The 22,789-nt window shown below is 37.6% G+C and overlaps 1 protein-coding gene across 1 annotated transcript in view; it reads right to left on the reverse strand.

Annotated features, from left to right (window-relative positions):
* LOC139717448 (afadin- and alpha-actinin-binding protein A-like) overlaps positions 1 to 22,789 on the reverse strand; it is a 68,967-nt gene that overhangs the window by 20,794 nt on the left and 25,384 nt on the right. The window contains exons 6-7 of the mRNA XM_071628955.1: positions 19,663 to 19,801; positions 14,209 to 14,284 (exon numbers count right to left, since the gene is read on the reverse strand). Of these exons, the coding sequence (XP_071485056.1) occupies positions 14,209 to 14,284; positions 19,663 to 19,801 (215 nt within the window). The remainder of the gene's footprint in view (positions 1 to 14,208; positions 14,285 to 19,662; positions 19,802 to 22,789) is intronic.

The raw sequence follows: 22,789 nt of genomic DNA on the forward strand, positions 1-22,789 counted from the left end.
AAAAGAGCCACCTAACTACCTTTAATTACATTCCTTCATCCCTCTACTCCCATCCACCCACACACACAAAGCTCAGTTTGTGTCCAGGTCTATATGCCACCACTCTGTTGGTGATATTGATTCTATGCTGTCTTTGTACTCTCATCTCACTTTAAATAGTGCTCAATAGACTGGTTTAATAGTGAATGACGTGATGCCAGAACATGCCTAGGTCTCTACAGACAATCTTTTAAGAAGTATTGAAGACCTTGCTCATGCTGCAAGAAATCAACTGCCTCCCTGAATACCAAAATCTCTTTCCTAAATGATGTCTACTGTCTACACTATGTGATGAAACTGAGGTACTGTGTATACATGAGTCACCAAAAAGAGCACTAGAACATGAAGGTCTACACTTGAATTTGTGTGGTGTCACACTCACATCAGAGATGATCAGTCTGGCATGGGATACATATTTGGTTGCACATAATTTCAGATGACTTACACAAATTTCTGGTTTAAACCAGTTTAAACCAGGTACATGTATTTTTCATACAACAGACTGCTCTGCTTGACAAAAAAAAATAGAAATATCACTTAAGGTGATTAATACCCCCGCCCCGTGACGACAGTCTTACCCAAGGAATGATCTTTCCTTGATCTTCTGCCATTTAAATGCCGTTACCATGGCAACGCAGTTTCCGACATGTCCAAAAAATATGTCTTGCACATCTTCCCACCAAGACTATTGTGTGTGCCACATTTCATAAGCTTTTGTCAAAAACAGAGGAAATAGTTCAATCCACAAGATCTTTCCTTGATCTTCCGCCATTAATATGCCGTTACCATGGCAACGCAGCTTCCGACACGTCCAAAAAATATGTCTTGCACATCTTCCCACCAAGACCAATGTGTGTGCCACATTTCATGAGCTTCAGTCGAATACAGAGGAAGTAGTTCAATCCGCAAGATCTTTCCTTGATCTTCTGCCATTTATATGCCGTTACCATGGCAACGCAGCTTCCGACACGTCCGAAAAATATGTCTTCCACATCTTCCCACCAAGATCAAGGTGTGTGCCACATTTCATAAGCTTTGGTAAAAAAACTGAGGAAGTAGTTAAATCCGCAAGATCTTTCCTTGATCTTCTGCCATTAATATGCCGTTACCATGGCAACGTACTTTCGGGTACTGTCAAAAAATGCGTCTTGCACATCTACAACCAAAGGCACACATCTGTACCAAGTTTCATGGAAATTGGGCAAAAACTGAGGAAGTAGTTTGCAACACAAAATGTTCCATCATTTTGGCTCATAATATGTGAGCTGTTACCATGGCAACATACTTTTTGTCACTGTCAAGAAATGTGTCATGCTGACCTATATCCTAAGACAAACATTCAATATGAATTCCATGAGAATTGGAAGAACACTGATGAAGCAGTTTTGCCATGAAGCATTTTGCCCTATATTTTACCAATAACATGCCGTTACCATGGCAACGCACTTTTTGCCACTGCGGAAATATGTGTCTTGCACATTAACATATTCAGATGAACATCTTTACCTAATTTCATAAAAATTGATCAAAAACTGTGGGAGGAGTTCGCGACGCAAGATTTGTACCCATATTTGCCCATAATATGCCATTACCATGGCAACGTACTTTTGGGTACTGTCAAAAAATACGTCTTGCACATCTACAACCCAAGGCACACATCTGTGCCAAGTTTTATGGGAATCGGTTGAAAACTGAGGAAGTAGTTCGCGACGCAAGATTTGCAACGGACCGACGGACCGACCGCCCGACCGCCCGACCGCCCGACCGCCCGACCGCCCGACCGCCCGACCATCCGCTGATTCCTATATACCCCCTTCAAACTTTGTTTGGCGGGGGTATAAACAAGAAAGAAGAAGAAGAAGAAGAAGAGATAAGGCACTAGTTACTTTCTCCCATTAACAGCTGTGTTGAGTTCTGTGGAATTCATGAAATTAACTAATACAACGTACAATTTACAATAATGTACAAATCATACAATAATATACTGACATACTGTAAGTCACACTTTTGGTGTCGAATGTAGAGGCACTGTGCAGCGAACACACACAGAGCATATATGAATTAATCACATTTATCCCCCCCCCCCCCATTTTATCATGATCAGAACAGATTCTTACAGCTACGTAAATGTGACAGGGAGAATTTTGTTTCATAAAGCAGGATGGAGGATGTGGCCTATAATAATGTATGCTTCAGGGCTGTGGAGGGAAACCCAAATGTCAACAATGAGATGACAGGTACAGGAAACTATTGCTTTTAGTGCAAAGGGTCATCGTGGTTCAACATGAAACCATATCATGGCTCAACCCACTAAAAACAAGACAACATCACATTCACCAGGAGGATCATGGCTCAGTGTAACTGATATTCTACAAATGTTGCATTTAATACCAAGCTTGTCAAAAATGAGAGAGAGAGATTAAGGAAGTCATATGACAGGACAGCTATTTGATGGGGACAACAAACACACGGAGAAAAAATAAGCTCAATTCACTTTTGGCTTGAATATCTATAAGGTATTACTGTGATTAGAAATCCTGTAAAATGATGGTCTAAAATAACAATATTTTCTAATCTATGCCATATGTCCTATAATAATGGCTGGAAATTGATGGCTACTACTAGTATGAAAAATGAATAAGACCACAATGCAAGAATACTCTAGTAGTCAGCCATAACAGTGTGATAAAAACAGTAAGACCCTCGGGACCAAGTTAGATCTATTAAAAACACACACATTCATGAGCAGGCAGAGGGCATTCGCGGTTCATCATTTGCTATCTTTGCCTTTTACAGGCAAAAGTGGTCCAAAGAATTGACTTACCACTGATATTGAGGAAATGAAGAATCACTATACATGTTACATAAAGTACAGTTGTATTATATGTTCCCAATGCTCTTGATGTGCACAATGTATTCATAAATCACAACAAAATGTGCATTTAAATTATCAGATCCTCTACTGATTATGTTATAGTTGTCCTTGAAACATACCAACAACAGAAGGAGGATACTGATTGTCATGGCAACCAGTCTCTCTCTCTCCTGTTGTTGAATGGTCTCATGGAATAACAGTCTCGTAATGATGTATTTACTGAGATGCAGACACATGAATGCTACAGGATGATAAATGACATTATTTACAGGGATTGTGAATGGTGGACGGTATGAAAGTGGCTAATTTTATGATAATGCAAGACTACATTAATTTCATTCCTGTGTGTAACAAAATTGCCTTCAAATGTGTTGTTCAAATGGCCATTCAACAGAGTCCAAATTAAATCCTGTTTCAGTTTCTATACAAATGGATGCCTGTCTGCTGCTAGGTATGCTATATTGTTTCCCAATAGAAGGCAAGAGGAGAACATTGGCATACTTTTCTTTCTTGTACCATGTATAGTGAAATAATATCATCAATACAGCATATATGAGTACCGAACTTAAACTATTCGAAAATATAAGTGAACCATATCAGGAAAATATACTCAAACCAAAGTTGCATGGGAATCAAAGAATCATGCCATCATTCTTGGCTAATAATTTTGGGGGGTCACATGCAGAACTTTTCTCATCATTGAAAATCATTAATCTTAAAACACACAAGCAAAAAAAAAAAGCCTTCAGCATCTTGTCTTACAAGCAGGTTTGACAATTGCATATAATGGGGCATTCTCCTAAAAAAATGAAAAAAAAAATCCACACAAAGACATTCTATTATAAGAAAAAAAAAAGACATTCTAAATTGTCTCTCAACTTTACAGTAAGAAGGTGGGGTTTGAAAGATAATCATCAAAAACAAAAAACACAGGACGAAGGAGGTGGTATAGCATCTATTGCATGGGAGGAGGAAGAGGGGAAGGGAAAAAATACAGAATTAAATGTATATCATGTTGATAGGACCAGACAGAAAGCATCCTAAAGAAAACAGAGGAAATACAGCATCATGTCTAACTGTCCAGTACATACAAATGTACATGTACTGCAGTATGTTATTGGCATCAAACTTTGACAGATTTGACCAAAATACAGTTGGACCTTTAACAAATAACAGTCACTCTGCGCACACTCATTCCTGGTCTTGCGGCTCACACTGGGGGGTAAAAGACTGAACTTCCTGATCTCTGGCTCAGCAGCTAGACTGAAAATCCGGCAAGGAGGATGAGGGCTGATCCAATATGTAACACCAACATTTCCTTCACTTCCAAACAGGCCGAGAGAGCTATGCTTCCGTGCATTTTGAAAATTCATGACACCAACAGAATGCAGCAAAGGCCCTAGTTTTCCTCTGTGTTATGTTCAATATGCATGATAATGTCTTTCAAACCATCACAATGGCATGATATGCTCCCATCCCATACTAACATACATCATCAGCTGAGGACCAGAAGGGTAAGGTCAGGTTCCAAGATTTGAAGGTAGATAAAAACAGAACAAACAATTTTCATGAAATATGAAGTTTATCTATTAATCAAAAGTGGGTAGGCTTAAAGCACTGCAGCAAATTTCAGGTAAAATGGCACCCTTGCGGTTTTGATTTTAACATTTTACTGAAAATGAAAATTATTCAAAATTGACACCACAATGCAGAGGAGATCAAGCTCTGCAAAGTGGTACCAATAACTTGTACCTCCCCCCCCAAAAAAATAAATAAATAAATAAATAAATAAATAAATAAATAAATAAATATAAAAAATAATAGAATAAATAAATAAATAAATGAAAATAAATAAATAATAATAATAAATAAATAAATAAATAAATAAATAAAATGCTATAACAGCCTTCTGGTTCTCAGCTGATGGTATGAATGTAGACACAACTCTATCATGAACCTTTTTCCTTTTTCAGGGTTGATTAATATTTCATGCACATTGTTATTATTCTGGTTGATGACATTGTTATTTTTGGTATTGTCATTGAGATGCCAAAATTAATTGCTTCAATTAAGTTCAAAGTACAATGGATCAAGGAAACACATTACTTTTTGAATGAAAGTAGTTAAACAAAATTAATATACAGTATTAATAAGAATCCAATTTAGAATCAAAGTGAAAAAGAAAAATTGAGACATTTCAATCTCGATGAAGTTGTAATCGTGCTCATTGGCCAAAACATATTCTGCTGCAGATATGTTATCCCTTTTCTATATATACATGTATTTAATGTTTTTTTCCTATTTCTGCCTGAGATAAGATAAGTGTATTTCATCAAATAAAAAGTGTACCACACAACATCAAAAAAGAGCAAGTCATAACTTTTATACAAATAGGAAAAAAAAAATAGTTTAAGACCTATATCTTTTCATGTGCATTCAGAGGAAATGGGTGTTTGACGCCAGAAAAGTAACAGTCAAATGATAAGTTCCCATAGAATGTCACTTATAGTCTCCCTGATATTCAGGCCTTTGGTTCAAAGTAAACTGGGAGGGGTTAAGAGTGGGGTATATCTAGAGCATTGCAGACAAAACATAACTATGACAATGGACTTGCACAAAGACTACAGATGTGCTCATGAGATTTTGAACTGGAAGCGAACTTGGCTGATTTCCTGGTGTGCCCTCATGAAGGAACCTACTGCAATGAAGTCATCAGACTCTCTGTCTGGAGGAGTTCTGGTAAGACAGAGTTAGTCTTTAATTACAGTCCCTAATTATCATCAATATGTGACCACAAATTGATTCTGTAGGCCCTATACATTGGATACACTGTATATTTTTCATTGCATTTATGTAAACCAGAGAGGATACTTTGTGATAAACTAATATACCATATGTGTGGTATTGATTGTTATGAAAATGATGTATAGCTTTTCACTGCAAAAGTGGAATAGTGAAATGCCTCGTGTAGAACGTTTAGAATGCATCGAACTTCACACTTTTCATTATCACAATTATCAACTGTATATACTTCTTGCATTTCCCTTTTCAAATATGTAAGTTTATGAAGTTTAATAAAGCCAGCACAGCCATCATGAAATGCATTGTAAGCATGTAAATTTCCCTAAATATTTCTTCATGCCTAAAGTTCACAAAAATGTAACCACAACGAAACAGCAGCAATGGACTCTATGTCAAAGATTCCAGAATTATGTTTATGTACAACATAAATATTTCATGGAAAGTCTGAAAGGGAGACTATGATGTCCTAACATTCTCATAGCCATATCATCAGCCACAACAAGTGGCCAATTTGCCGCGTCATCAGTGAGTAACGAGAGAGAAGGGGGTAACACCTATGATAGGTTATATGAGAACTACCGTGGGTGCCGACTTCCTCTTTTTAATATCTCATGATCCCGCATTGTGGCTCAATTGTGTCCTCACACAAATGATGGCGGACATAATTAACAGCAGTTGCACAAATTACATGAATCACTCACAGGGTTGTGCTCAAAGAGAAATAAGACTTCTGAGACTAGAACTGTATATAGGGATCTTAAAACACCTTAATATTATTAAGGCAATGACACGGAAGGGGACATCAGACTTCAGATTCTGAACCCGTTGAAGACTACAGTATTGTAGCTCCGAGTATACTTGGGCAAGTGTCTAGGTGGGAAATGTGTGTTATACGGGGGACTATAGCAAAATGAGTTCATTCTCAATGGATTAATTTGCTCTCTGCAGGATATGGAAAGAAAAATGTTCACTTATTATATTTATTTTGAAGAGGTGGGGTCATCAACAGATGAGCAAAAATCATTTACAACTTTTAAAAAGAAAAATTGTATGTGTTTATGTTTGTACTCACATTCACAATGGTGCACACTTTTTTTCATTCAGTTCTAAAAGAGTGTGTTTTATTCTATTTCCTCCATTAAAAAAAAATCCTAACTCTTCCCTTTAAGAGGAGATCTTACTGATTTGAAATGAATACAAAAGAAAAGAAACAATTCTGTTGAGCATGGTGTATGCCTTTGCTTAGATAGAGAAACCTTGGTTCAAGCAGATGTCCCTTCCGTCCTCAGATGAGTAATCACTGTACCATGAGCCTGAGAGAGAAGGCACAGTGTAGAGCTGGAACGTCAATATCAGCTGTGTTTTGGCTGTGCGGATAACCTTGCTATATATCAATCTACGAACTTATCCTGTTTGTTTCACAACTGCATTGTTTGTGTACCAATCCTGCCGCCTCCACATACATTTTTTGTACTTCCTTCACAATACTTTTATAATACAGTAATATGCTGATCTTTTATGAAACAAGCCTTTTGATACCCACTCAGACGTATCACTCCTACACACATTGAAAGGCCAGCATTTAATTCAGTGACAAGTTCATTTCAGCATTATTTCACTTTTTCAATAGGCCAAAGTGGGCCTCTGTTGACACAAAGATTTGAGTAGGAAGATACATTTGTACAGTGTTTGACACTTTAGTAAGCACCATCACCAACACACCTTCACAGAATAATCGGGACCTGCAGTCATGACATCAGTATTCTGTCCCCTTTCTAACATTCTTTCTTTTTTTCACAGCCATTACACCCTGTCATCCAAGTGAGAAAGAATGTTCATTGAAAGTAAAGATTTGTTTAAAAGTTTTGCTGAATCTGAATCTGTGGTACAAATTGTATACAGGCAACAGATTGATGTGGGAGTAGAAACATGCAGATGTTGAGAAGTTAAAATATAAGAGACTATTGTGCTGCAAAATAGGCTCTTTTAGCACATCCTACGGAAACACAGCAATTTGTGGTGGGTTTTTTTAATACTATGTTTAATGGTATTTTCATTTTCACAAAGTGATATCAAAGAAATTATTAATTCACGAAGATGTTATCACAATATCATCTCCACAGCATGATATTGCTATTAAAGTTTTCTCTTTATATGGGATAACATTAATAATCTTTATTCTCACATGGTGGTTCTTAATCAAGAATTCAACCACTCATGAAACTGTCTATAAAATTCACTTCTCCCAATGCATTAAAAACAATATAATATGCTCGCAAAAATAGTCAGAGCACCTGGTATATTTCAATGGCTGCAAGCTTCCACTCCAGTGGAGCTACTGGAGGATTTCAAGATATGAAGCATTCACTGTTTGTTGACTCAAACCTCTTGCAAATCACAGCCCAAATTTGATTTAGCCTCTACAGCCTTCTGAATCCAATCAAATTTCATGGGTGATTTCTCCAAAATTCCCTGCTTAGCAACAGCTGAGGCTGGGGAAGATGTTATGTGCCGTGGATGATGAATATTTGACTTTGAGGGTAATGTCAGGCTAAGCAAGACATTGTACAGATGCTAGGAAACCTCCTATATATGTTCCCTGCCCAGGGTACTGTGTTCTCTTGGTTGTTTATCACCATGGTGAAAAATGATGGAGTTTTGACCTGTTGAATGTGAGGCCAATTTTTGGTATGCAGGACTCTCTTTGCAACCTGCATACTCTCTGCAAATCTGACAAACTTATGAGCAGTGGGAGTTAGAAATATTCATCTCTTGGGACAATTCCCAAAGTCATATTCAGCAAAAAATATATCTTCATGTTTTGTACTATGTATTCAGTGGCATAGGCCCACTTGGATGACTGCATGTGTATTAGTGTAGGCCTATTTGTTTGTTTTGTTTTTCACTCTTACAAATCATTTAAATCTAGTTAATTTTATTGATGGGGAAATTTGACAACAGGAGTGGTCTATCAAGCCCTCTATCAATCAGATCCCTTGATGGGAGGAAGGGGGGGGGATAAATCACTACTAGAAAACAGATGTTTTGATATCGGCTTTTACAGATCTACATTTGAACATGGACAGTGGCTGCAGGATTCTTTCTATTTCATATTGCCATCCTGATACAAAGTCTTTTGACAGATGAGAAGTCAAATCTGAGTTTGCTAAGGAACTCATAGGCAAGGGAAAGAACAATTAGAGTAACACTTAACAAACTCCTTTCTTGATTTCTCACAGCTTTCTAACCTGCATTATGAAAATCACAGTTGCATTGTACCAGCATTATTCATGCCACCTCCAACAGTAATGGGTACAAAGGAAGACTTCACGCCAATGCTAAGTTAATCAATCTAAAGTGCATTGACCTGACTTTAATACCACTGCTCCTTTCTCCTACACAGGGAGGGCCATCACTGATGACCTTTGACCTACAGGTGTAGATAAACATCACTCACATCAGTGCTACACATCTATGCTGCCACATCCACTCTATTCATGAGGTGTTCAGTACACCAACCACAGAGTGGTATGCCCAGAAAAAGGCGGTGACTCACACATCACATCATCACTCCTCATCAAGAGACAAGAGAAAGACATCCGTTGCCATGACACATCATCATCAGAAGCCATGAAATTCAGTGAGTGTATAAATGAAGGATGCCGTAATGAAGTCAATGGGGCATGGCACTGGAGTGGGAAAACACAGGTTGTTAACTCTCCCAGGACCTATACATCTTAAGATGCCATCCTTTTATACGTGATCATCCTGTCTTTGGCCATGATTGGGTTAAGGGCAATTAGGCAGCAGCATTGAGTGGCAAAATGACGAATGAAACAGACACACAGAAATGACAATCATATCCTAAACACACCATGGTTTAGGTAGTAGAAGAGTGTGCCCTGGCATTAAGAGATTGTAGCACACAGCTGACAGGCAAGCACATCAATACATTTTGTAGTACTGCTCAAGTTACGATAAGAGTGGTACTCTGATGTACAATTTAACACTCCAGCACACTCAAGATTGTAATTATACCTACAGGCCTATAATATTGACATCCACATAACAAAGAGCAAAATATTTTTACGTTGATCGTTTACACTTCATCAAAAGAAAATTTGCAGAATTTTAACACAATAGGGTAAATGCAGTTTGCTGATGACAATATCAATGTAAAAACTACTGTAATAGAAATATGTTCTTCTTTCACAATCACATAAAATTTAATCATTTTGTATGCAGTCTGAAGAAGCCACCAGTAGGAGGCGAAAGTACTCACTTAAAGGTAAAAAATAATTTTACATGATTGTGAAAGAAGAACATATTTCTATGAACTCACCAATCAGATGAACCTCATCCAGGAATTACTCTCACTGTTTTAATCTGAGAAAGTTTTGTCATAAAAATTGAGTCAACATAAACACTGGTCACCATTTTAGTCTCACCTGACGCGAAAAAGAATTTCCATGAGAAAGATACATATATTTCCTAGATGCCTGGAAAGAGACTAAAAGCTACACTGCTCTAATGGAATGTCTCCGTCCGAGGAGGATGATTCATAACTGGAAGGGGACGATGAGTAGAAGCGTCTCCGACTGCTCCACTTTACTTCTATTTACTTGATTGATCTCAAGAGAGAGAGGCAGCTCACAATCTCCGAGATTCAGGAGAGATGAGTGTGCATAACAGAGGGATGAGAAAACAAATTACAAGGACAGCTTCCCCGTCGTCTCGTGGGCGAGAGAAAAGCACTCTCATCCTCCAAGGTGGCCATAAGACTGACTTTTCATTTATGCACGTCAGGCTTGGAATTATGTCACAGGTTAGTCCCTCATAAATGCCAGCGTGTGTTCGGGGTGTAGCGACAAGCAATCTGTCTTGGGGAATGCATGTATGCATATGTAATTTATATGCAAAATCATAACCCACATCAATGAACACACATGGGACTAAGAAAATGCATGTTGCTTGTACGATGAAATATTAATAATTATCTTGAATGGAATAACGCAGACACTGACATGAGACATCAATGATTGTTAGAAACTGACGCTCTTGATGCACGGACAAAATATTAAACATGTCCAAACTGGTCGAGCTCATTATTCTAACATCTGGCAGATGCTTTTAGGGTGAAGAAAAGTGATGAATGGACTAAACAGAAATGGATGACACACACAGAATGGTTTCCCTTGCAGATAATTGCTTGACAAATAGCGTTTCCAACTTGAATTTGTACGGCATGGAATATTGCAATGATAATAGAAAAGAAAATGATACTAAAAGGGCTACACATCAATCAAGTTCAGCATCTTCTTTTCTTTTCTTTTCTTTTTTTTAATGTTGGAGGGAATCTGTCACCTGTGCTATTCCATTCAAAACAGCAGAAAGAGTTACTGTGACAAAAATTATTTTCTGGCATTCAAGAAGTTGATCAGACACAGTGAGCACTTCTGGTCTCCCAAATGGCCCCTCATCATCTGGCACAGGCCAATAAAATGAGGTGTCAAAATTCACATCTGTGCGTTAGTGGTGTGGAATGAAAATGATCCTCACAGGTTGGCGTCAAGAAGGTGAGCACGAGACTGGTGCTGTCATTGCAGCTCACATGGAAATTGCCCAGAATGCCCACACACACACACGACTAATGACAAGAGATTCATAGGAAATACATCCAGGATTCATAAATCTAAAGATGTGATTAAATGTAAGTATACTGGATACTGCTATGTAGGTATGAAGATTCTAATGAAGATTAACAGAATATTTTTAACAACTGCAATTTGTGAGTTAACTTATTTCCTGAGCATTCTTTTCTTCTTCTTCTTCTTCTTCTTCTTCTTCTTCTTCTTCTTCTTCTTCTTCTTCTTCTTCATTTTGTTTCTTTTTCTTTCTTTCTTTCTTTCTTTTAGAGGGGGGGGGTGTACTGTATAATCGAAGCATTGTTGACAAGTCTTTAATCCTTCTATGATGGTCATTCGAATAAAATCTCAGCCACAGGCATGGATCCCTCAGTAATCTTTTAATCAAAATCAATTTTCTGTTTTGTCTGAGTGCAAGGATTTTGTCTACATGTTACCCTGTTGGAGGACAAAAGCTTTATGGTTCAAGGATATTGTGATCATTGCCTATAGGAGAATGACTATTTTTCTCAAACAATAGTGAGCCTTTCAATATCATGGACCCTTTAATAGTTGGTGGTGGTCTTCTAAAGGATGACTTCAACATTTCCTCAATTCATCGTAAAACTTCCCAGAAATCCAATGGACTGATCTTTTACATCAAATTTATTGTCAGATCAACACTTTGTTTGATATGAAACATAGTCTACATAAAAACACATGACTTGTCAGTATAACTTGCAATCAGAATTTTCAATTCTTTTCAAGGATTGAATCTTCTAGAATGCAATGGTAATGTATGTTCCTGCAATGCACATTGTATCATTCTAGAAGAAAGTTTGGGTTTTATGAACCAGCCACATTTTGCACTGAATGCTATACATTACACCGTCCCTTGACTGTAATTTTTACACAGTGACTTATCAAAAAAGACATTGCTACAAAGAAATCCCACACACGTGTTGGCCTCTGCAATCATATTTCCAGCTGAATTTGCAAATGTTAGACTGATCTTGTGTCAAGAGTCGGGTCAAGAATTTCCTGATTGAACTCTGTCATTTCCGCAGGACTTTGCAATCATTTTCCGCTCCACAAAGCCATCCTTCTGCAGCTGATCATACCCTGTGTATGCCCAGTTCCTTTGAAAGGTTTTACCCTTTTTGATCCCTTTGGCAATGTCAGGCAGTCTAACTGTACAAGACAACAATAGCCATTCTCTATCGTATTCTTTTTAACTTATATTTCAACAGTAAAGTATCTAATTAAACTTCATTTTTTATTCAAAATTCCCCCACACCTAGCCTTTCACAGGAAATGGTGAATGCCATCAGACACAAACAGCCTACCCATCCAACGAGCCCATCCAGATCACCACTGGCAAAATCCATTAAAATTACTGCTCCAAACATCACATCATACACATCATCACTGTGGTAGCACCGGTAGTATGACCTGCACTCTACTTGATCATCACTGTCACTGTCAAAGACATTACAGACCTTATAACAGTAAGGGTCCACTAGTGTCACTGTTTCCTATTGAAATCATTGCACTGGAAATTGTATTGGAAATATGTTAGATTGGAATGTCATGTGCTGCAATCAATGTGGAGAGAGTAATTATGTTTTTTACAAGCCCTCTATTTTGTGCATACATGATTGCTTTTAAAACCCTCTCTGTACCAATGAATCAAACATGCACAAATTTCACACATACCTTTGGACAGGTAGTTATTGATTAATGTGGCATCCAGAAGGTTTTATATGCAAATGAGAATAGAATAGTTTGAATTTGATATAAACAATCTTTTTCTTTCTCACAAGAGAAACTCATGACATCCCCGTAATGTTCCTTTACAATATGTATTCAGGTTGGAGTGACCCATGAATTACATCACATTGAAATCAAAACATTCAACAATTGACTATTATGAAATATCCATTAGACAAGTGGTCACTCCAGGCCTGTTATGTTTAAATATATTGTTTTCTAAATGTCAGCCAATACTTACTGCGGTGGCATCCCATGTAAATAACAACAAAGTAAAAGTAAAAGTAAAAGAAATGAATAAAGATAAATGTTTAAAAATGGAAAAGCCTTGAAAATACTTTCACCCATGGCATATTACTGGATATAATGATTGTCATTGCCATAACCATAACAGTAATCCTACAAGCTTATTGGCTGCTATACGGTAGTTGTGTTTGTTGTTGTTTATCATCATGTAATACATATTTTGCGCAATGGCCACAGGATGCTATGTCATGCTTGGGTTGTCATTACCAGAAGGCATAATTCACTATTCCCTCAGCTACAATCAAAATCTCATTCCCGTTTAGCGTAGGACCCTAATATATTACTGTTCCATACACTCCAACATCTGCCAAACATATAATGTTAAGTCATCTAATGGGCAAATCACTTCTGGAAGTTGGAGGATGATTTCCCAGATGTTTAACACCTCAAACTCATCTCCAGTAGGGGTGAATTTCATTTTCTTCCATTGTTTTTATTTAGAAGTCGTGTTCCAGCTACGAGTATGTAAATATGAGATGTAGATGATAGCTCTGTTCATTGTGTTACTCTACAAACTATAAAATGCTATAAATTTAAACTCTTATAAATCATTCTTTCACTGTGATCATAGTCTCTGGCTAGTCTTACTACACAAAATCTGTTGCAAATTAAAACACACACACACACACACACACACACATGCACACACACACACAAACAAACAAACAAATTATGTGCACAAATGCATACACAAAACAGATGAAAACACACAAATGACAAAAATTATTCAAAAACCAGTCTGGATGTGAACAGGCCTAATGCGGTGTCAGTCGACAGCCAATCAGGACTTACTTGATGCCACTTTTATCTGTTTTCCACGTTCCTCGTTTCCCATCTGTCCTCTGCAGTGAGTTCAGTATGTCCATCCCTGCCAGGAAACAAGGTTTAGAGAGAAAGCCATCCAGTAAAGGCTGGAGATATGCGGGGGCAATTTACGCCAAATATCTCTCTGATATCATAACGGTACACCTGATCCACAGAGGAAATCCATGGCATCACGATGTATCCATCCATTATAAGTATGGAATGAGTGTGCCCTAATTATGATGGGATTCACAGCAGTATTGACCAATAAATCATGACCAAGCCACACTCTTTTTTCCATGTGTATGAGTATAGACATTCCAATGTTATTATATACATTTCATCAAGTGTACAAATGTATATCCTTACTCAGAAGCAGGAATAATACCTACTAACGATTTAATACTCACATCTCTTATTGTAGAGCAAACTGAAATTATCTTGGTATTGTAAAGATGGAAATTTTGCACATATTGCACAAGAATTAGCACAAAATAAAAACACGCAAAACTTTTGCTTCTTTATACTATGCCATGTATATTGGTTCCACAGAATTAAAAACACATGAAAGTCATCTTACCCTGCCCAGCTTTAAAAATTACTTGCAAGAAAATTTCCACTTTTAGAGTACTTCTGTGATAATGCAATGTTCAAAGTTAAACTACGTACTATCATAATTGTTCTAAGCATCCACAACGATAACGAGACATGAAAACTCGTCACATTGAGGACGAGTTAGGTGATACGCTTGTGGTCATCAGATGACAGTCATCTGTGATCGACAAAGAAAAGAATGTGATATAGGCACCTTGAAGTTATATTGAGCGTGCATGCGAAACCGTTTCTGTAACCACTCGGCCACGGGTCATCCACGGAAATGGTAAGACAAAAAAAAAAAACAATGTATAGATATAACAGGGGGAAGTCAATGCCCACTCAACTAACGTGGCGGTGTGAACATCTATTGCATTGCTAGACGGAAAAGCGGCCTTGTAACGACTGAGGTCGCTATGCCATTTCTGGCAACTTGGGAAAAATACGTCCCGCAGACATAAAACCTATAATCGGCTGGTTTTGATACCTTGCCTTTAATCACAATTTTCAGTGTAATGACGTCATCAAATTACAAAACAATGACATCGTCTTGAAAGACAATTGTTCAACGTACAACACCTCAGTCGTCGTCATTACATACTATGATCGGTTTGACAAAGTCAACCTGCAAAATGTTGCTGCAGTCGAAGCAATGTGGTCTCCAACACACAAAAAAGAGGGATATGGCGTGTGTGTGTGTCTGTGTGTGTATAGGTGCGTTTATATACGAACGTGATTTCTACATGGACGAATATATAATACAAATTGAAGAAAAAAAAAGTAAAATAAAAAAAATTGTTTCGTGATCTTGTGGGGTTCGAACCCGCAACCTCACGTCTCTGAGACGGCGCCTTTAACCACTCGGCCATACGTCTCGACGAGAAAATATGGGGAACGTAAACTTATGTATGTGAAAGATACATAAGGAATCGTTTTGTCCACATTCCATTTTCATTTTCAGTTTTAAACTGCAAAATTGTCAATCTGATGAGGAGATTTCAAAGAATAAAATGCATGATTACTGCAGCTTATTGTCTCAGCTACAACATACTAAAGTTTCAGAGGAAATGAAGCAAAATCAGCTGAGATAAAGGTGCTTAAACGTTGTTAAGTCAATGCATGCTTTTAAAAAAAATCACCTCCCATAGACATAACACGTAAACTTGTCCGATTTTGCATCTTTACTTTTAATCACAATTTAAAGTATGATGACGTCATCAAATTTCAAAACCATGACATGGACTTGAAAGGCAAATGTTTAAAGGACAACATATGTGAATCTGGGATAATATTGAGCTTAAACAACACAGATACGAGCAAATGAATGTCAGAAACAGTACCTCAAAAAAATCAATTCCACTTTTTTTATTCAAAATGACGATATGATCACTTCATCGCGTTTTCCTGGCAATATTGATACTAGGAATGTTATTTACAATTCATATGCTTTTGTAATATGCAATAGAAATATCGGGTCAACGGACGATTTAAAGAGCTATGGCGAAATAAACAAAGACATGTTTTTTCACTATATTTGCAGAAAGACGCGCGCGCGGAATTTCAACTTTGACGCCAGTGCATTCCTTTGTTATAGGTCAACATCGATCGGAAATCAGTGGATATTGTTACTCAAAGTATCAGGAATCCAAATCAGTCAAAAAAATTGCATTTTCATGTTGGTTACGCCCTCTGCGCGCGAAATTGCGCGGACGGACGCGCACGCGAGAAAATGCTTGAAACGCTTATAATTGTCTGAAACTTCGAGATTTCCCATTGGGAAGTCGTTTTGAGCCTTTTAAAATTTTGACGCGCGCGTAGGCGCGCGTAATGAAGACCTGGGTAACTAGCGTTAAAAAGTAAGATAGAGCGTGACCTGAACTTGATGTCCACCGAAAATGATGCAGAAATGACATCTAGTTATGAAGTTATGATCGATCATGTGACAAGGTCCGAAAATCATAAAATGGCGCCTAGATGACGTCATAGATATGTTACTGTCATGAAAACCTTATTGTGGCTAGATATTGTTATGAGACATGTTGACTGAAAATTTCATGTCATTCCGTAATGTCATTGTTGAGATATTGACGACACAAAATTGTCCAGAAAGAAAGAAGAATAAAAAAAAATAAAGAGAGATTTTGACAATCACAATAGGTGATACGCTGATAGCGTATCACCTAATAATCACTGCTGCCATCTATTGTAATCAACACCGGACGTCAATGCAAGATATTGGTCACAAGTGCCTCCATATCTTTTGCACAGTACAATTGTATGTATGCTTTGTATTGTTTTCCAATTCATGGACTCCAATTTATGGAGTCAGGTTTTCCAATTCAATGAGGCAAATGGAGCTATGGATCGCATGAAGCAACAGGGTACTGTAGAGGTCAGAGAAATGATAAGTGAGTTGTAGAGTGCACAGTGGTAGTACTGTAGGTTGAATGAACCACAGACAAAGGGATAGAAATAATAACAACATTGCCTTCACAACTGGTGAAAGCCAGTGGGTTGGGTTGTGAGACAAATCTGTTAGATTGTGGGATAATTGATGACATGGGCTCCCTTCCTTGGCAAGGATTTTGTACAATCAAAAGTTTCCTGTTCTCTGCTCACTTTTTTTCAATGGCTGAGGAAGTAGCGCAGAGACAACTGACTACTGTGGGTCCATTCACCACTCTCTGGCACTACACAGACACTAGCACCACAATGATTCATGGGTCTTGCTACAACAACAGACTTTAAAAATGACCAGCTGAGACCAGAATACGAGTGAAAAGTGAATTGCCTACAATTATTGAAAAATACAAAGTTTTTTTATGCCTCATTAAAGAATGAAACATTCCACGTAATTACAGATTTTCTTTTCCAGTCAAGGAGTGTTTTCTACGCTGATTTGGCACATATATCATGTCCAGAAACTAATTTTCAATGAATACTGCCGAGAGATGTATACCACCTAATCCATCTTGTGTCACCATGGCCTTAATACTGTTGAACTGAGGAACACTGCTATCCCTGACTGGGCTTATAAACTTTACGACTAGGCCAAGTTTAGATGGAATACTGAATGTTGTTGAAAAAGCTTAGCGAGTTACCCCGTTTAGGACGGACTAATTTTGCTACAATATGCATTTCCCATAGACACCTATCCAAGTATACCCAGGACTCGTCCTAAACGGGTTAAGTTACAGTCTGAATTACAGTGTCTGGGCACAGAAAGGGTTAAATAGAGGTAACCCTGAAATGGAGCTGGATGATGCATATCTGAATCTGATTGGGACTACTTCCATGTATGTCATTTATTTTAATACTAAAGCACACAGCTTGGAAGCAGCAAAATGGTTTCTACAGATAGATTCAGTTAAATATACATAATCCTTCCTTTGGAAGCCCTAGCCAGTAGATTGCAATCGTACCCCATATCACATCCTGAAGGTTAGGTGTTGTTTACCAGGCCAGTGTCCATTGTTTTGCTATTTGTCTCTTTCCTTTTTAATTTGATTCATTCTATGTCTTACTCATTTCAACAAAGGCTGGGTGTTTTATCAAGATCTGTAAACCTACAGAGATCTATTTCAAACCCTAAAGTCTTATCTGTCTGCCTGTTCTGTTGTTGACTGTTATCCTGAAGACATGATTGGATATTGATCTGTGTTACCCGTTAACCCATTGAGGACGGGCTAATTTTGCTAAAGCATGCATTTCCCATAGGTACATTGTACTTGCCTCAGTATACTCAGGGCCCGTCTTTAACGGTTTCAAGGACTGGCTGCTTTTTGCTACAGCATGGATTTCCCATACACATCTGCCCGAGTATACTCTGGCTTTATAGTCTTCAATGGGTTAAATCATAATCAAAGCTAAATTAAAATATCATTGATCTTTTCACCATTTCAATCATTCTATTATCATTTTGTAGATCATGGTAACTGGTGTTTGACCTGTTGAGTGTGTTTCTTGAAATGGCAGTTAATGGTTAAGAGATTTGGTGTGTGTTCTGTGTGATATTATGTCTGTACCTCATTGGATAGTATGGTCTAGGATGCTGTGAGCGTTGAGATTAATAGGTTTCTAATGAGACAGATTGAACAGGCTCATTCACAGCAGAGACAAGGTCTAAACACCGGTGTAAACCTGAGTGGGCTGAATGTTTTTCTCAGTCCATACGGCTCTACCGATGTACTCTGTAATTACAGAATTGATGAGCTTGTTTTGCCCTGCCTTACACACAATGCTGCTTCTGGTTTCCGCTCAGCCAGGCCAGAGAGCTAATGAAAATCACATACGTAGATTCACTCAATGACACAGTAAGCCCAGTAGTGGTGGCTCATACTGTACAGAGGCAATCACAACTCATTCAAACTGCCCTGGCTATGTTTTATAATACTGGAAGCCATGTAAAGACTAATTTTTATACAGACCACACCAAACATTTTATATCAAATATCATTATAAAAACATGTAATCAAGTACACTGAAATCTGTTGGCCACAGCCAATGTGCATAGGTACGGCACAATGCTTAAATTTCATATTGCATGAAACCATGCTCTTCAATCACATCAGTCCTATAGTATCATATGCTGGGAAAAACTTGGCTTTACTGCCAGGATTAATGCAATGTTTAATAGAATTCCTTGAATGGAAACCAAGGTCATTTGGCAAGGGATTTTAATGAGATTACCACAAATGTTCATAGTAGGTTCAATCAATACGGGTGTATAACTACAGAAACTCATGATGCCAAGCTTCTTTGTTGTTTATTTGGCTGATGAGTTTAAGCCGTGAACACTCAAAATAAAATCTGATGGGGTATTGCAAGGGTTAAATCACACAATCTTACCTATCCTCCTTTCTTGGTTCTTGTCGACCAGCAGCTGATGGACCCTCTCTTTTAACCTGTTGACTTCTCTTTCTTTCTTCTTCAGGTCGTGCTTGAACTGCACGTCCCTGTGCTTTAAGATGCCTTCTAGTTTCCGCATCTGTTGGTTGAAATTTGAAAGATTTGATGATCAATCGCTGCGAGATCAAACACTTTGACAGTTCGCAGGAACCAAAATCAGTTAAAGGGTATGGCTAGTAACTGATCAGTGGGAATCAGTGGGAAGGCTGGGGGATGATTGTTCCAATCCTTGTGGGATTCATCTAAGAGTACATTATATCTATTGTTGGGTGAAAATTATTTGCTTCAGAATGGTCTCATATTCAAGTAATGTGCGGTTTAATGTTTCCAGGTTAGCATGCCTGTACAGTGATGGGGCCTTAAACTGCACATTACTTGAATATGAGATCGTTCTGAAGCAAATAATTTTCACACAACAATAGATATATGATGTACTCTTAAATGAATCACACAAAAATTGGAACAATCATACCCCAGCATTCCCACTGATTCCCACTGATCAGTTACTAGCAATCCCCTTTAAAGCTATCTGTACCACAGACCTGCAGGTTCATGTCTCTACTAACATTGTTTACTACTCAATGGATAACATTTGCTGCTGTCAACTTATAGAGATTGTACTAAAATGAACACAATATAAATGTATCAACATGGAAAGTCTTTCTCTGGATTTCTGTGGTTGATATCAATATTTCTATGGTTTCATAGAGTCAGTTCTGCAGCTTATATGGCTGTGTTTTACTGACTTGCAACAACACAGAAATATACATTATACATTTAAAATATCATGCAATATGTGAAAGGTGAGAGATTTGTATAGAGTGCAAAGGAATACAAGAAATGACAGAAAAGTTCAATGATTCACCCACATACATGATGTACACTGCCAATCAAACACTTTTGACCTTGAAAGGTTTGGGTGTTCACTTGTGTCTATTGTTGTTGCTGCTGTTGCTGTTGTTTTTAATATTTATGCATATTTATACGACTGTAGCAAATAGTTCAAGCTAAAGGAAACAAATGAATTTGTGTACTTCGCACTAAGCACTGCCTGCCTCTGCAGCTTCCTACTAGCGTACACTGAGCATGGACCTGCTGGTATTTTGAATGGATAATAAACATGAACAATGCACATGTCTTGGTTTCGTGATTTCCCAAGGATACTTTTCAACAGGCTGTAAAGCCATGAAAACATGGGAGTAGTTGTGTTGGTAGTAAAGAGATATTACTCTCTCTTTCTTTCTCCCTCTGCGCCGGAAAAGCCGCCTTGTGCTGTATTCTTCAAATAATGCTATCTGATGGTCACACAGTCGGAAGTGGGTTTCCTCTCCTTAAGTTGACAGATTTGTTTTTGGCGCTGGAAACCGGAGAGCGGTGCAAATCTGCTTTTGAATCCCTGCAGCCAATCATGGGAAGAGTTGGTGAGAACATCATCAATTCTTCCTACGATTCCCACAATGGGACTCTGCACTCTTTCATTTTTCAAGGTCAGATTGTGCAATAAATGTTTGTGCTTTTTGTTATTCTATGCTGCTTTAATTGTCTGGTAGAGTAACTTTACACCCATGTATTTAGGATAGCTTCTGAAACTCACCCCAGAATCTGCATATACTTGCAACTTGCAATCTGCATATCGTTGCTCGTGTAGTTCTGGTCAACAATATGTTTGTAATATTGCAGGTCTATTTTCAATGGAAAGGCGACTCTAGAAGGTATAATGTCTTGACAATCAAAAGAATTGTGGCTTTAAATATTGTTTAGTGTTTGGGTTTTCATTTTCATTTGTTTTGTTTTGTTTTCGTTTGTTTTTGCTCTTTTTTTCCAAATTACCAACACACAACATCTGTAATAACTGTCATGTTTTGTGCCCAGATACAATCATTTAAAGGGGAAAATCCAGTCCAAATATAAGTTAGTCTGATAAGAAAGAGTAAAATATTACGAGTTCAACGGTATAAATTTGATCGGAACCGGACGAAAAATAAGGAAGTCATGACATTTTGAAGTTCGCCATTTGGGGGGAAAGCAGTTCTTGAACAGTCAATATGCGCAAATGGCAAAGTGAGCACATGTCATTCCCTCACAACTTACCATAAAAGTTTGTACATAAAATTTTGAAATTTCCTGTTTTTCATTCAAACGCAATTATGCCCGAGGCTCAAATCCTCATCTAACTGATCACTATTCTGAAGTTATTCAACCAGGAATAACATCATGTTTCAGACTTCAATGACAGAAATATTGGATTTTCATCATTTTTTTGTACACGATCAATGCAAAATTGTGAGGGTATGACATGGTTAGCTCACTCATTTGCATAATATTCATACGCACTGTACATGAACTGTTTTGGAGAAATTATCAAAACTTCAAAATTTCATAACTGCCTTATTTTTCATCCGATTTCAGTCAAATTTTTACCACTAAACTCTTAGAATTATACTCTTTTTTTTATCAAACTAACATATATTTGGACTGGATTTCCTCTTTAAGAGTGTGAAATTTGAACTGCCTATTAATCAAGTTATTTAACAATTTGTATGAAATATCGGATACCTTTGCATGCTTAAATGCACAGGGTGACTGTAAATGTTGACAATACTACTTGCATATTTACGTACAGTACATGTACATGTAGGACATACAATTGTACCTATCAACAAGAGATGTTCAAAGTAATTCAAAACATATCATTCCACTACTGACTAGCCATTGAAATCAAAACTGCACTTTTCATTTGTACTAAGGTACTGTAATTAGAGTGGACTGAGAGTCTCCTCACTGAAATAAATCATTCATTGTCAGACCATTAACATGACTTCACGTTCTTGAAACATGCAGTGTAAGACTAGGGTCATTCCAGGTTTCCATTAAAGGGATGGTATAGTATAGGTGGGGATGAGGATTGGGCTTTTAACTTTTTGCGAGATACCAAGAAACCACTTATGAAACAGTACAGAACATACCAATCTTTAATAGAGGAACTCCCCAAAGTTTATTTGATGAAAATCAATTTTGGAATGGCTGAGACATCCAAAAACAATGTAAAACAAAGCCATCATAATAA

This window comes from Diadema antillarum, unplaced genomic scaffold (genome assembly GCF_040938485.1).
Source record: "Diadema antillarum isolate AM-2024a unplaced genomic scaffold, OU_Dant_1.0 scf00000075, whole genome shotgun sequence".
Taxonomy (NCBI): Eukaryota; Metazoa; Echinodermata; class Echinoidea; order Diadematoida; family Diadematidae; genus Diadema; species Diadema antillarum.